The following is a 16,417-nucleotide window of genomic DNA, read 5'->3' as shown; positions in this document are numbered from 1 at the left end:
TAAATAAAACAATAACTTTTGGAAAAAAGGGGACAAGTTAAAAACATTCTCATTGTACGCAATTTTGTCTGCCGACCTTATGCTGAGGGGGTAAATACGAGTAGAATGTGTTTTGCTACTGATCTCACTCTACAGCAGTAAGCCTGAATATCAGTGGTACGGCCTATAATTGATGACATACAGATTTTAAAAGATTGCTCTAAGAATATTTAACACAGAAACCTGACAGACATCAGTTCAAATAAATCTTTAGAGAAAAGTTGAGGAGTATTCATATCACATAAACAGAGAAAATGCGACATTTTTTTCTTTTTTTAATGAATTGTAATGCTAAGTTGCTTACCTTTGCATTATTATGTAAAGGCAAGCGACTGAACACTGATACTTTTGTAAATCTGTATTTTTATCTGAAAATAGCATGAAAAACTAATGGATAAGTTAGTAAAGTAGCTTTATAAATTTCAGCTAAATAAAATTTTTTTCACAAGATCTCAAAATTGCATACTGTGTACGGAGCTTATTTTTTAAAATTGACAAGCAGAAGTATGGGCAAATGTATGAATTTACCAAATGGTTATATTACTTTGAATCTGAAATAATAGTATTCAAATACCGAGATGATATTGGAAAATAAATTATTTTTTCTCATTTACCCTATTACGAGTATTTAAAGATAGTCATATGAACAATCTGTCGTTTCTTCATTTAGGGGCCCATAGTTGGTTGTCCCCCATTCTCAGACAGAGTAATGTATCTATGTTGTAAACTAGGTTTACCAGGCTGGGACGTGCTACTAACTAAAACTAAAAAGATGTGGTGGTAGATGGTATTGAGAAACAGTAGTATTAAATTTTAAAAGTACCAAGAAGCTTATCCCGGCCTGGATATGAAATGAAATTTATTTGTTATATACAGAATCACATAAATTGTACACAGATATTAGTGTATAAATAATATTAATATACTAAAATAGAACACAAGGTTCTATTTTATTTCAGTCCATCACAAAGTGGATGTTTGATAAAAATAGATGATTTATTGAATAATTTGACTTAAAGTAGCAAAAGTTGTGAACTTCACAAGTTCATAATATCCTTGGAAATACAAAAGTCGCGTCTATTAAAAAATTCAACAATCAAAATCATTAACTATTACAAATCAATACCATTTTGTTACCTTGACTACCTCACACAGGTAATAGGTGATAAAGCCGACAACAAATACAGACCAAATATACCATCGTGGTATGGAAGAAACTAAACCGACTGATGAAATAAACCACTCCATCATCCCAGCACCTAAACATAAACGATTAAAAATTATTACACACAAATGATATAAATACATACAAATTAACTAATAAAAATATTTATTTAAGCTACTGTGGATTTAAAAAATGGGAAACCAGTGTCATGAAGGTTGGTGGAGAACAAATATTTTTTAATAGAAAGAAAATATATGCGAATAATACACACGTATGTTACGTCGAACAATCAGATGCGATTTATCTGAGAACAAAGAAGCATTTGAACGAAACTTAAAACTCAGCATAAGCGTTTTCGTAAGCAGAGCTACTTTAATTTTCCTAGGTAAAAATGTAACTATTTTTACCCTGAACCACAAGTTTTATAACTACCGTGTTACGAACGTATTTATATAATTTCACTTAACATCGGGCAGAAAAAGGATTGCGCATGAAAAGCCATTTTCATTCAACGGCTAAGAACTCTACCTCTCCTGTTAGTCAACAATCCTTTGTTAATGACATCAACTAAAAACAAAGAATTTTCTCATATTTTTAAACGTACATAAACTATAATATATCTTCAAATAATTTCCGTGAAGTAACTACCCGTTCCTTATTCGATCTATGAAATTTATATTAATTATGTACCGATCTAAATGAAATATTTATTTATTAATCGAAACACCCCTGACTTCTCTTTACATCTTCACAAATTTGTAATAATGATTATGTTCTTGCGTCCTAGTTTTTACTCATGTCCATCCAAATTTTCGTTTATTGTCAGATTAGTAAATTTCCCCACAATAAGCCAACAAAAACATTTCTACAGGAGAATAATACAATTCTTTTGAAGTACTTTACATATTAACCGGCTACCGCGTTTTGAAATCAAAAACATTTATATTTAGCATTTAAAAGTTCATGGAGTAAAATTAATACGAACAATGTAAAAACTTTAACAGCTGTCACAAAATGGTTAAAAATAAAGTACTTAAAAATCGGTAAATTTTTAAAATGGGCATCACGATCCGATAAATCCACTTACTTACGGATTCGATGATATAAGGACTACGTAACTAATCTTTTCGATCTTAAAGCTTTCAACAGACCGATATAAAGTAAAATATTACAAGGAGAAATACAAAATTTATACTCGAATCCGTTGACTTACTTCGATCCACTAGCTACAAACTCTAGGCGTTACGGAACTGGATCGATGAAGATCAGTAGAAAAAAAGGTTTACCTTCTTTATAAGAACTTAGTTTTTAGCAGCTATATTCAAGAAAATTGATTTTACAACACTGAAATTCCTCGAGTTAATTTTTCAGATCACCGACTAGAAATAGCTGATATATATATTTTTTTTTGTAAGCATCATTAAGTATTGCTTCAGAGGAAGAGATGAATAACAATTTTTGTAGCGTGCGTGAAAAGTGCCACGCCTGGCTGAGATTCGAACCCGGGATCTCCATATGAAAGGCTGAGACGCTACCACTCGCGCCACATAGGCCGGCAAGTCGTTGATATTTTTTTTTGGTTTGTTCCGGGTCCGCACTCAAGCAATTCATTCCGCAGAGGCTGAGATGAATTTTTTATAGCGTGTGTGAAAAATGCCATGCCTGACCGGGATTCGAACCCAGGACCTCCGGGTGAAAGGCCGAGACGCTACCACTCGCGCCACGGAGGCCGGCAAGTCGTTGATATTGACGTAGTCAATCGTCACCTTGTACGATCTCTTACTGAGAACACACATCGACTCGATCAAAAGAATCGCTTCAAATATGACTAGGAAAGAAGTACTATTTCTGCAACTGGTGTGGCAGGAAGTAATATCAAAGGGAAAATTACGATTTAGATAGATTAAGAAGATACATCCTGAAACTGAATTAGGAAAAATATTTTTTTTCTGATTAAATACATATCTAAGAGAGAATGAACATGCATTTCTGTTAAAGAAAAGATACTCTGAAAAATTGTCATTACTCGAGGAGGCATTCAGCGATCTTTAGACCTTTAATGACACGCCTAAAATTTTTAAAACCACCTTTTTATGATACTGTTGCGGTATTCGTGCGAATACAATCAATCTAAGTTTTAAGTCGGGTATCTGGCAGTTTTAGAAGAAATCTTTTTTTCATTTTTCGGGGTATTTTCAATTGTTTGTAATTCTCAAATGCGTCCGCCCAATTTCCTCAATACGACTTGGAGTAATTATAATCTTTCGGAGGATAATTGCAGATCAGTCATTAATTTGACCGTGTCTGCTTCACGTTCATAAAACGATCTTGATATTACCAGCTCAACAAAACAATTTTCTTCGGTTGTAGAGCACGATTTGATTTTTAAGGTCTACTTACAAGCAACATCGAGAAAAAAGAAGAAGATTGTCCAGTTTCTGCGTTTTATCGTTTTACTCATAACTGCAGAGTTTGAAATTTAATTTACACCAAAAAATAATTAAGGAAGTGGCCTCACAGCATTATAAAAATAAAAAGTAAACAGCAATTTTCCTTAATCATTTCTGAACCGATACGGATAAGTTTCAGTACCTGATTGTGTGTGAGGCAAGTCAAATTTATAAAAGAACACAAAAACCGTAATTCTTTCTCTTTAACAAATTGATTTCATGTACAAACAAAATAAACGAAAAGAATCACAAATATTTTCTATTAACTACTCGCACATTTATAGATGCTTTTTTACAGCGTTCGCTCAATTTGAACAATTTCTTATACACGTATAGTTTTTGTACCGATTCTTAGGAGGTAAGGCAGTATAAGAAGATCTGTTTTCGACATCGCGAAGATAGCGTAATTAACAGAAAAATCAATGAACCTGTTAATTTTACTCAGAAAAAAACAATTTTTCAAATATTACATTCGAATTCATTTTTGTTTTTATAAGAGAATGGTGGAAATTAAATTTTAGCGAGAACTGTAAAATACGTAGATTAAGCTAATAGGAAACGCCCTTATCAAATTATTACTTTATTTCTACTTTAACGTTTCCTCTTTATATTGCTGCAGTAGAATGAAGAAGATTCCCAAATAACCTATGCTGCAAACCGATGTAAATCTACACATCAGAACTTGCCATACCTTTTTTTTCTTTTCCCTGTTTAGCCTCCGGTAACTACCGTTTAGATAATTCTTCAGAGGATGATATGTATGAGTGTAAATGAAGTATGTAGTCTTGTACATTCTCAGTTCGACCATTCCTGAGATGTGTGGTTAATTGAAACCCAAGAACACCGGTATCCACGTTCTAGTATTCAAATCCATGTAAAAATAACTGGCTTTACTAGGACTTGAACGCTGTAACTTTCGACTTCCAAATCAGCTGATTTGGGAAGACGCGTTAACCACTAGACCAACCCGGTGGGTTACGCCATACCAAATACCTTATACCTCACGGTCATCTAATTTACTGTCTTATTTCTCAACGGTTTTACCGAATTAATAATGATTAACAGACTGATAGTCAACACATTATTTATTTAACTTCCTGTTCAGTCAATTAACACGTTTATAAAATGAAATAAAATAGGCAAAATGCTATATGGATAATACTTATTGCACTAGATGTAGTTTCTCTTCACTATAGCCCTAGACTCATTGGATGGAAGACTTTCTCGTTTTTTCCGTACTTTATGCTATGTCTACATTACGCGATATTTCGGCAGAAGTTTTAATTACTTGAGATAAACGTTTATTTTCTATTACATTATGGTTATATTAATATATTTTAGTTTTCATTTTAGATTTATTTTATTCAAATAAGTTTTTTTTACTGCTACGAAAGACTTGTGTTTTATTGATTTTTTATTTCTGAGTTTTTTCTTTTCTTCTTTAATTTATTTTTATTAATTCTTTGTAACTTTTGATGATCGTTTAATACTGAAAATGCGTATTTATTTTTCGATAAAATAAATAGTATTCAAATAAAAGATCTGTATACGGGTTTTCTGCGTTCTCTTGCTTATTTTATTTTAAATAGATAGTCAACAATAATGCTATTACTACTTTTATAGTGCATTTTTTATTTTTTAGTAAACTGCTAACAGTTAATTTAAACAATGCTTCACGATCATTACAGGATCCTAAAGCAGTGTTAAATAAAAAAAAACAACAAAAAACCGTGTAGGATCCTGCTTTATATCCTACCTTGCTTTAGGATATTTGTGTCCTATCTATTTATCTTGCTTATATAGCTATCCTGCTTTAGGATCATGTAATAATCCTAAAGCAGTGTTTAAATTAATCATTCTTCTTTTTTACTTCTAATTTACGATCAGATTTATCGTAATAGATACAGTAAAAGCGTGAAAAATGTGTTTTATTCTCTGTTGTATTAATAAATCAGGATTGAAGTCTGCTGATGATATATCCTTGCTAATGAACCAAGCATAGAAAATATTATCCGAGTGGTACACCCCAGAGGGAAAAAGAAAAGTAAATAGGTGGGAGATAAAAGATAGAAAATAAAGGTATCGGCAAATAAAAGCTCCATGATGTGGCCAATCCTCTACTTCGTTCTTTCAATGACCTTCTCGATTCCCAGAGATCTTTAATAATCAAAACTTGCCGAGAACAAACTAGATGTCGATTGGAGATACCTTTTCATATTTTAATCACGGGAAAGAGCTTAAGACATGCTGATTTAAGCGTCCAGCAAATAAAGCATACTTGACAGCTAACTTAGGAAAACACAGCCCATCTGAGCTTACCGATGGGCCATCCGATCCGGCTTCGACCTACCTAAAACCTTTTATTAGGCATGTTGCAAAGTAATCGCTATTTGGTTAGGCCCGACAAAATCGCTTGATTTATTTGCTACCCACATTAGGTACGTAAGCGGTCTGCGGCGTGAATGCTGAATGTGAAAATAGGTCTCTGGCGAGATCGAAAGACCCGAAAACCATGATTTAAGGTCACTGGTGCAGTCGAAAGACTTCTAAATCTGTTTATAATGTGTGAACGGGCCTTTGACGAGGTGGTACAGAGATCGAAATAGTTGTAAACTATCACATTACCTCGAACGGCCTGGTCACAAGCCCGGATTTAACTAATTTTCCTAATTACAAAAAGTGCGAGGGCGGCCTATATAAGTGATATAAAGTAAATAAAGTTGGAGTTTAGCGACTCAATTCGAATGTTATGAATCGAATGCATTGTTATAAAATAATTATTATTAAACAATTATTTTTTACAGCATATCAAAAGAAAAATACGCATACGTTTCAATTACTTAATCGTTTGTATATTATATGACCGGTCAAGAATCAACGTTTTAAATGAAATGTAAAGAGGTTAATCGTACAAAGAATAATTTTATTGTTATTTTTATATACTAAGAGTTGTGTACCTCACGTACTTTTTTTGTTTACAGTTATGATCAGGATTGAAAGGTGAAAGGGACGAAGTTACGGACTGAGGAAATTACTGGATCGATATAATTGTCAGACCTCATCGTTGTAGACATCTCGAACAATGATTCTTTTGGTGACGAGAGACTCCCTTCAAGTGTACGTTATGTTGCAGGAAAATGAGATTACTCATCAGGTCCTTCGAGAGTAGGAACAACATGATGAAAGAGAATAAATACCTCTGTAAACGTGAAAATCAACACAAAAGCATCCGGTGGTTCAACCGATTTAGTTTCATTCAAAAAAGAAAATTCTGAATCACATGCGGTGTGTGATGTGAGCTATTATATAATTTTAAGATTTGAAAAATATCAATTCAATTAAAACGGGTAAAAAATGGTCAGCAGTGAGATGGAATTTGTAAAACAAAACATGCTATCTAAATTTTTCCAGATCCTCGGTTTGAAAAGATATAATCTGCAAGTTCTGTTGAAATGTGTTTTTAGCAAAGTGATCAGAATGCTAATTATTATCAATCCGCCTAGCCATTTCTTCACAACAAAAATCCACTTAATATTCCCAAATACAAAATGTTAGCTTACGTGATAAGTTCCAGCTTCACCCGGGAGTACTCTGATAATTCTCAAGCAGAGAAACACAGATCAAAGTAAGATTATATCGGCTTTTTGATAACGTTTCTGCCACAAACAGTAGAAAAACGCATCAGAATACGTCATAAAACAAATATTTTTTCGTGGATTCCACACGAGCACGTGTTCTGAAAACGCTATGATTTAGAATTTAGGTATTGTAAAATTTCTAGACTTTTTCGTACTATTACAGATTTACAAAGACGTACAGCTGAATGAAAAAGTAACCAAAGAATTTTAACTTATTATTATTGCAATGCACTGTTCGTAAGAAGAGTTATATGTCACAAACTGTTTGATGAAAAAATCTGATCTCGCTATTACATTAAACCTCGTTATTTTCAAGTGTACAGTTGAAAATTTCATTTTATTTGGATAAAACCTGTGCGAAATGTAGTTATTACCATAAACCGTACCATTATCGCCATTAACTGTATGTTTATTGCCTATATTCTGGATATTTTAACTTTTCATAAGTTTATTTAAAGAACGTAGACATTTAAAGAAATTACTATCGAAAAATACCTCTGAGGAAAATGTTATTTAGTGTTAATTTTTTTTCTGATGGTCGGTTTGATACGGCGACTATTTTCACAAAACTTGATATTTGGACTCTCAATAAAAAGTAGGGTATTTTTACCTCTAAGCTGGTTGTTTTAAAAATATTGTTACGGTATGTAATTAGTTTCGTAATTTTAATTAGCAAGGAGGTTACGAAGGAATGAAGATTTTCTATCAAAATTACTAGCAAACCTTACCGTCTAATAGAGAAAGATACAATTACTTCATAGAGCTCACTGCGAAATAGACGTACAAACGAGCTTCCCAAATCCGTGCTTCTTGAAATGTCTTACTCTTTACAATAACAGTAAAGATTCCTTGCAGTTTAGTAGAAATTCTTATTTTAGTTGGTATCCACAAACGTTATTCGCGATCGTCATAATCATTTTAATTTATATTTATCATTATAATTTTTGTTATGATTTATGTACATATTACAATGTATTCTTATTACAAATGTATTTCTATCTATTCGTTTATTTTTCCATACAATACATTATAATTCCGATGGTGTTTTTATCAACTTCTTGTCATCTCGCTTCATTTATCCCGGTTATATTCAATCTGTTTATTTTCATGTTTTTTTTTTTTTTTTTTAATTTTCCGTTTGCAACAACTTTCTTATATTCCATGTGCCTATTCAAATCTTATTAACATCTCTCTACTCTATTCCAACAGTCGATCGCCACAGCTTTTCACGTCACTTTTCCCGGAGATCCGAATAAGAAAAGATTTTACCTTAGAAACATTTAACAAAAAAAGACTGTACTGTAACTTCGAAAATCATCGAGCGCCGGTGTCCTGGAAAAAATTTCTTCTATGAAGTGTTTTGTTTTATATGTATCACCGGGTTATATCGTCTATAATAGTACCAAGGATTTCATCCGTGGCAAGGATTTAAAAATTATTTAAAACTTAAACGTTTCTTGCATGCATCTTTTTCGTGTCATCCCAAATATTAATCGTAAAATCGAGAGAAAAAAAATCTTTACTTCACATGCGTAATTGTTCAATATCAAAAACGGAAACACGAAATTTTACCGCTTTCTGATGGCTGGTAAAGTAGAAATTACGATTAAAACGAAGGCGCTTTGAAATGAAACGTAGAAATTAACATTTATTTTAAAACAGATTTTTAAAGTGTTTACAATCATAGTCACACAAAATCATTAAGTAAATTCTGCAACTGACACCCAAGTCAATTCTCCCACTTTTCTATATTTCAACACATTTCTACAAAGTCATTTACAGGAACGATGTAGCAACATATAATGAATTTAATTACCGTAATTTATAGGAGTATATTTTTTTAGGCAGATGTTTGAAAGCTCATCGGTTTGGCTTCGTTCGTTCGTTACTGCACAGAACAACACTTACATCAATAGCCCTTTAACCGCCATTATTCCCCAAACTCGATTCATTATATCAGTAGAATGATGAAACTCTTTCCGTTAAAACAGTTCTTTTTTCATTTATCCACCATTTCGTTTCCGCAGAAGAGGTATCGGATTTTTGTTTTGTTTCTGTGAAACCGAAAATTTTATCGTAAAAATACTTTTTGATACGGAGACCAGGATGTAAAAAAATTAATTTTCTATATCGAAAAAGATAAGTTCTATTTTGACGAATCGGAAGTTAAAGTAAAGCTTGATCTTCCTTCAATCTTTTAACTGCCGGCACAATATATCATCTACCTTTCACAGAACTTTATAAAAGAAATTTTGAATTAAACTTTTATCACCTGACAGAATCGCCGTAGAACAAACTTCCTAACATCTTTAATGAATTCAAGAAATTTTGTACGTTAAAAATACTTCGCGTTCTCGATCACCTTCAAAACAACAAAGTTGTTTTGGGGTCCGTATCCAGGAGCGGTAGTCGTGGCCGTGAGATCGCTTGATCGCTTTGCAGGATCTTAAAGGGGATCTTTAAACAATTAAACACTAGGAGACTTATTTTTCAACGGTCCGAGTCATCAAGAACTGTAAAACGAGTGGCTTCCCACCATCATACAACACGAGCAATTCCCATAATGTACACTTAACTCCTTATGAAATCATCCAGAAAATTCTATTCCCCTACAGAGGACTACTGCTTAGATGACATGCGCCATCTAACCATTCCTGACAAAAGGTACATCGTCCGAACTGACGGTTGGTCACGCACTTCCTCATTTTATTCATGCCCACCCCTAGTTTTAAATATCACTCACTTCCTTCCTATCAAAGTAGTAGTTATTTTTAATTATTATATGCATTTCCTATTTTAGCTACTTTTTTAAAATAAAAATAAACGTTTCTATTAAAAAAAAAAGTTGTTAACTGTAGTAGCTAGTTGCAAGAAAAACAATTTTTTACCATAATATTTTATTAAAAAAATTAAATCTGATAAATCGGCAAAGAATGAGTGAGAAATTTTACAACATATGAGGGTTGATCTCAATTTTTTATCGTTATTCTTTATCAATGTAGTTTATTTCATCGTCTTAACAAGTAATACATTCAGAAAAAATAGGTTAAAAACCGGACCCACCGGGTTGGTCTAATGGTTAACGCGTCTTCCCAAATCAGCTGATTTGGAAGTCGAGAGTTACAGCATTCAAGTCCTAGTAAAGCCAGTTATTTTTACATGGATTTGAATACTAGATCGTGGATACCGGTGTTCTTTGGTGGTTGGGTTTCAATTAACCACACATCTCAGGAATGGTCGAACTTGAGAATGTACAAGACTACACTTCATTTACACTCATACATATCATCCTCATTCATCCTCTGAAGAATTATCTAAACGGTAGTTACCGGAGGCTAAACAGGAAAAAGAAAGGTTAAAAACCGGTACTTAAAAAATCGTTTACGTTTCATGGACAAAGCGATTCAAAATATTCTGAGTCTAGAATATTGAATAAAATCTACGCGGATCACATATCAAATAAAAAAAAAGTAATAAAAATAAAACTACAACGATAGAACGGTTATCAGAATTTAGAAAACATGCGAACACAAAAAAAAACCGTAATAAGATAAGCATGCGAACCGGTTGTGATAGGTCAAGACAGCCATTGACCCGACAAGATGTTTAACATAATAGGCCCTTTGATTCCATAAATAATTTAATTTACGAATTAATTTCTGAAGCGAAATACGTTTCCTTAATATGTACAACGAACGAGAAAAACACTTATACTTAAAACGTTGAGAACACTAAAACTACAAAAATAAAATAACGTCAGAATTCAAACTCTCTAAGACACAAAAACCTAATTAGGCTTATCGAACGTAATTTTATAAGCATGTAGACCGGTTATGAGAAGTCAAGGTGAACTGACAACATGATTAATAAGCGTTTTGATTTCATGAATGCAGATCTTAACGAATTACACTGAACTTTACAATTCCTGAGAAAAAATTAGCAAATATTAAAAATAAAATAACTTCTCCGAAAAATAAGAAGTAAGCCCTTCTGCACATAAGAGAATGTCTTAAAATGCAGTTTAATTACTTAATTTCAAATCTTGATTTATATATTATTACCGTTCTTTTTTTTATTTATTACTGTATGATGAATTGAGATGAATATATTCAGAGTTATCTTCCAAATATTTGTAATAGTTAAATAGAAATCTATCAATTTTTTTTTTGTAAAGGAAGTATTGTGATCGCGAAAAATTTCGGTTTTCAGATTTCAACGGAAATATCCATTTTGACTAGTTTCGGCGTGACGTCTGTACGTACGTGTATATCTCGCATAACTCAAAAACAATTAGCCGTAAGATGTTGACATTTTGGATTTTGGACTGTTGTAACATCTAGTTGTGCACCTCCCCTTTTGATTGCAATCGACTGGACCAAAAGTGTCCAAAAAAAGCCCAAAATCCAAAGGATTTGGATTTTAGACTTTTTCTTAACTGCAGTAACCTCATTGAGAGCTTTTCAACGATATATTATAAGCGGTACTTATTTTCAATGGTTCCAGAGTTATAGCCAAATGAAAGTTTAATTAATGAAATATCTGGATCTTACAAGAGGAAGAAGGCACATCGGTTGAAATCCGACTTCATCTCCTTTTTTTTTAATTTTTATCATTTAAATATATTGATTTATTAATAATTATTAACCTCCGATTGTAAAAAAAATTACAATAAATAATAATTCAACAATAAAAAAAATATGAAAAAATATCAGGTTGAAATAAAATGTTACGTGCTTTTCATTTAAAAAAAGTGTTATGTAATTTAATAGGCGTACAAGGAAGTCATATAGTGTCCACATCATATTTATTTTTAATATAAACCATACTTAAAATTATTCGATATGAAGATCATCATAATTAACACTGAAACAAAATAATTTCAATAGCACATGATTTACTTTCCGGGATGAAGACGGTTCTCGCTGTAGTTTCCTTTCTGTGCTGGAAGCGGTATGCTCTCTGAGAGATCTACTTCCATCGAGTTGGGCGTTAAAGCTTTAAAAAACGAATGTAATTTAACACATGAATTGTACCGTATTACCACCGAGCACCGTACGTAAACCGCAGAATGTAGTTTCACAGTAGTCGAATGAAGGGACGGCATGATTTCAGTTACGCGGCAACTTAAATTCTTTACGTAATAACTATTCATTTGTGAGAAAGAATAATACTGTCTTTCGAAAACATGTAACCGATTCACTACTTTCTCTCAACCGATCGCATCCTAACTATCTCAATTCATTGTTATTTCGAAGTTATATTTCTATAACTAGCGCACGTGTAGAATTTAAAAAGGCAATCGAGTGTCCTTCGGTCGTACTTAACTACATCATCGTCATGCGACATGTAAGGTAAGATAATAAAGGCTAAATAATATTCGATTCTAACTTTTAGTTTTCTTCCGTGTTCTTTTATATTAAACAACCTTAATTTTGCTAAACATACAATAGTCTAATCTCTGTATTTTATTTTTTATTCTTAATCGTTACTTACTTAATAGTTTACTTGCCTAATATCAGAGTTCAGTGGTATCGATCAAAAAATTATTGCATAAATAATGCACAGGAGCATAATTAACAATTTACGAAGTCAATAATATTTCAATGCCTTAAACCTTTCACTATATCTTTACTTCAAACGATATCTTAATTAAAGTTAACGATACAAATTTGTCATTATTATATTATTATTTCAACGCTTAATCTATTGTTACAGAGTCATTAGATTTCTGGCCTTTCAGTACAATTTTCCATCAGATGTTTCTACACAACAAACAATCAGTTCTTTAGAAACTCTTAAATGTCCCCGATTCATAACAGAATTTTCACTTCTACGGATAACACACACAGAAGATGCGAGTATTTTCATCCTGAAAAAATGTTCTGCAAGGCAGTTATGACCCGTAGTCATCCAGAAAACTACTACAGATCCTCTTCGAGGGTTGTAAGGAATTATATTCGTGCCATTAATTAGAGCTATATACTACTTACTATCCATCTGGGTTGTTAGATAATTCAGAAACTTTCGTTTAAATCTTCGATTTATAAATATTTTTAATAAAGCGGCAAAAATGACTACAAGTTTTAGTCATCATTATTCAAGTGAACTAAATCGTGGATTTAATTACGGAAACTTACATATAAAATATATTTTTTATTAATTTATATTTAAACGTCAGAAATATTTATTTTGTTCTGATATATTTTATTTAAATTACCTTTAGATATGTTTAATGAATTATTGTAATGAAACCTACCCTAGTTCAAAATAATTTATTTTCAAAATAAAAGGGTATATCTGATAAAGTTCGTCTAAGTTAACCGCATCGCTAAAATAATTACAGAATATACAAAAATCAAACGCAGATTTTTTTTTAAATATTTAATTTTAACAAATGAATATGACATGTTAAATGACTATTTTATTTATTACTTTTTTTATAAAGCGACTAGGTTTCTTTAAATAAAAAAAATTCTTGTGCGTTTTTTTAAACGACGACAAATTTAAAGAATTAAGTATTTATTGAAGATGCTTTACACTTTATTTCGGAGAAGTTCGACTGAATAGTATCTTATAAAGAGCCTCGGAGACTTTATTCAGAAGAACTAACAATATAACAGGTTTTATCATCAGATGTCTTTTACCTCAGATGTAGCGGAAAATATTTGAAAGTGGATGCAGACGACGATTCGGAGAGCGCATAGCGAAACGACTGCAATAAATTCGTCAGAAAATTCATTAAAAATGAATTATGTGAATACTATTTCAAAATTAGTTATGAAAATAAAAAGACAATTGCATACGTTTAGTATCTCTAAAATCGGTTATTCAATGCGATGAGATAAAAAATAATGCACAATACATGGTATGCTTACTTGTACATATATATGCAGTAACTTACGTGAATATAATTTGCAGTTCTTCGACCAAAGCACCGTTAACCGGTAGTGTTCGATTGGATATTTTAAAAAGACGGGCTTTAGTCTCAATTTAAGTTTCTTTTTTTTCTGTTTAGCCTCCAGAACCACTGTCAGGATTACTTCAGAGGATGAATGAGGATGATATGTACGAGAGTAAATGAAGTGTACTCTTGTACAGTCTCAGGTCGACCACTCCTGAGATGTGTGGCTAATTGAAACCCAACCGACAAAGAACACCGGTATCCACGATCTAGTATTGAAATCTGGATTTGAACCTTAGAACTCTCGACTTCAAAATCAGCTGATTTGCGATGACGAGTTCACCACTAGACCGATCCGGTGGGTAAGCGGATACGACTTTGAGCTTTTAGCTCATGGACTGAAAGGAAATTCAATTTCCAACTCAAAACAATAAATCCTAAAAATATGTAAAAAAAGCTATGTTAAAATTTTATGTCCGTAACTATTCATAGTGCTATATACAAAAACGATCAAAATAAGTATTTTCACCATCGAAGACGCGCATACGTCATGCGAATGTACGACAAAAGCATAGTACGTCATATTTATTAGTACGTTGAACGTGGTTTAAAATACGCAGAATGTTTTTTTAAGCGATATTATACTTACGAGTGAAGGCTTTCTTTTGCTGCAATTAACTTTAACTGAATAGAACGATAGCGGATAATGGCCGGCTCGGTCATGAAACGGGTCCCTTTCCACATGAAACGGAACGAACGGCAACACGATCACTGTAAACTATATAATATGAATACAGATGCAGATATAAATGTGGTCGGGGATAAAGGCTACGCATCTAAGGACCTCTCCTTTGTTTTGAATAGGTCAGATCACAAACATCAAAGCACGTTTAATAATAGTTCATAAAAATACATTTAATTGCTGATTTTAAATATGATGCCGTAGCTCGGCATTGTGGCCTTCTCTAAGTTGTTTTATAATAAGGTACTACTACACTCATATCACAGTATTTATGATTTTTCTGTTGCAAGCGATGAAACTTCATAATTTACTGCTAAATGAGAACGACATCGGTTGACAAAATGGGCTGTTGTTGGTAACAGAAACATCTTAATAAGATGACAAAGATATCGGTATGGTTTTTACCTTTACGCATCATAACGCGGACGTCGATTTCAGTAAAACGAGTGTTAATCGATTACTGTTCTCATTTAATGATGAAATTACCTAAGTTTTTAATTATATGCCGGTCCACGTATACGCTGATTTTTTTTTTTTTTTGTTTAGATAATTTAATTCACCGCAGAAGCCTGACGATTTGATCACAGGAATAAGACAAGATAATTTGTAACAGACTGTCCATCATTTCCCTGTTCACACAAATAAAACGTTTGGGAGGATGAAGGTAATTACTTAAAAAGTTTACTCAGATTAACGAACGTTGTCGTTCACGTCGGTCAGAAAGCTTTTTATTTTTTATTTCCATAATTTTAAGGTTTTACTCTGCAAGTTCATCCAAACGAAGCAGTTTTCAAACGACTGACAAAGTCAGCAAAATAAACTACGTTCTTTTAGAGGAATTCTTCCGCGTAAAATCAAAAACCATTCGGTAAAATACGCGACGGAGACGGAAAATTTTTTTCCGCTGCGGTCACGATAGGTTTTATCACTTTCATCATTTCCAGCTTTATCCTAAAGGGCAACAGACTTATCGGTTTTAGTTCAAGCGGTTACAAGTTTCTGTTGATCTACATGCCATTCAAGGCCGGTGTAATACTGTGGTATAAAATACCTGCAATATTACAATCGACAGGTAACCGTTTAACTTACTTTAGCAGAAGTGAAGAGAAAGAGCCATATCTAACCGCATGAGACCGGCTCTGAAACCCCGGCAGGCGTCCTCATCTCCACAGATAATAATGAAAACATTTTTAAAAGGACAAGTTAGATTTATTTGTAAATAAAAGCAAAAAAGAAATTTATATTTCTTCTTATATAGAGTAGTATTTTCTTCGCGGTAGCATTTTATATTAAAAATACTACCGCGATATACAACTTTTCCAAACAGAAATACAGTACGTACATGAGCTATAACTGCTCTTCCAATCGTGCATACATTCATATGTATAAAATTTATTTCAGAAATTGATCGTTAAAGAGTAAAGTTTAATTTTAAGATAGATAAGAAAAAACAGAAAAAAAATATGTAACTCCTATTGAGAG

General features: G+C 32.5%; 1 protein-coding gene across 5 annotated transcripts in view; it reads right to left on the bottom strand.

The window, feature by feature from the left end:
- Hydr1 (abhydrolase domain containing Hydr1) overlaps positions 1-16,417 on the bottom strand; it is a 106,940-nt gene that overhangs the window by 76,541 nt on the left and 13,982 nt on the right. For all 5 annotated transcript variants that reach the window (XM_075377414.1, XM_075377427.1, XM_075377421.1 and 2 more), the window contains one exon: positions 1,177-1,298. In XM_075377414.1, the coding sequence (XP_075233529.1) occupies positions 1,177-1,298 (122 nt within the window). The remainder of the gene's footprint in view (positions 1-1,176; positions 1,299-16,417) is intronic.

This window comes from Lycorma delicatula, chromosome 1 (assembly GCF_047948215.1).
Source record: "Lycorma delicatula isolate Av1 chromosome 1, ASM4794821v1, whole genome shotgun sequence".
Taxonomy (NCBI): domain Eukaryota; kingdom Metazoa; phylum Arthropoda; class Insecta; order Hemiptera; family Fulgoridae; genus Lycorma; species Lycorma delicatula.
This window is presented reverse-complemented; position numbering and strand designations above follow the sequence as displayed.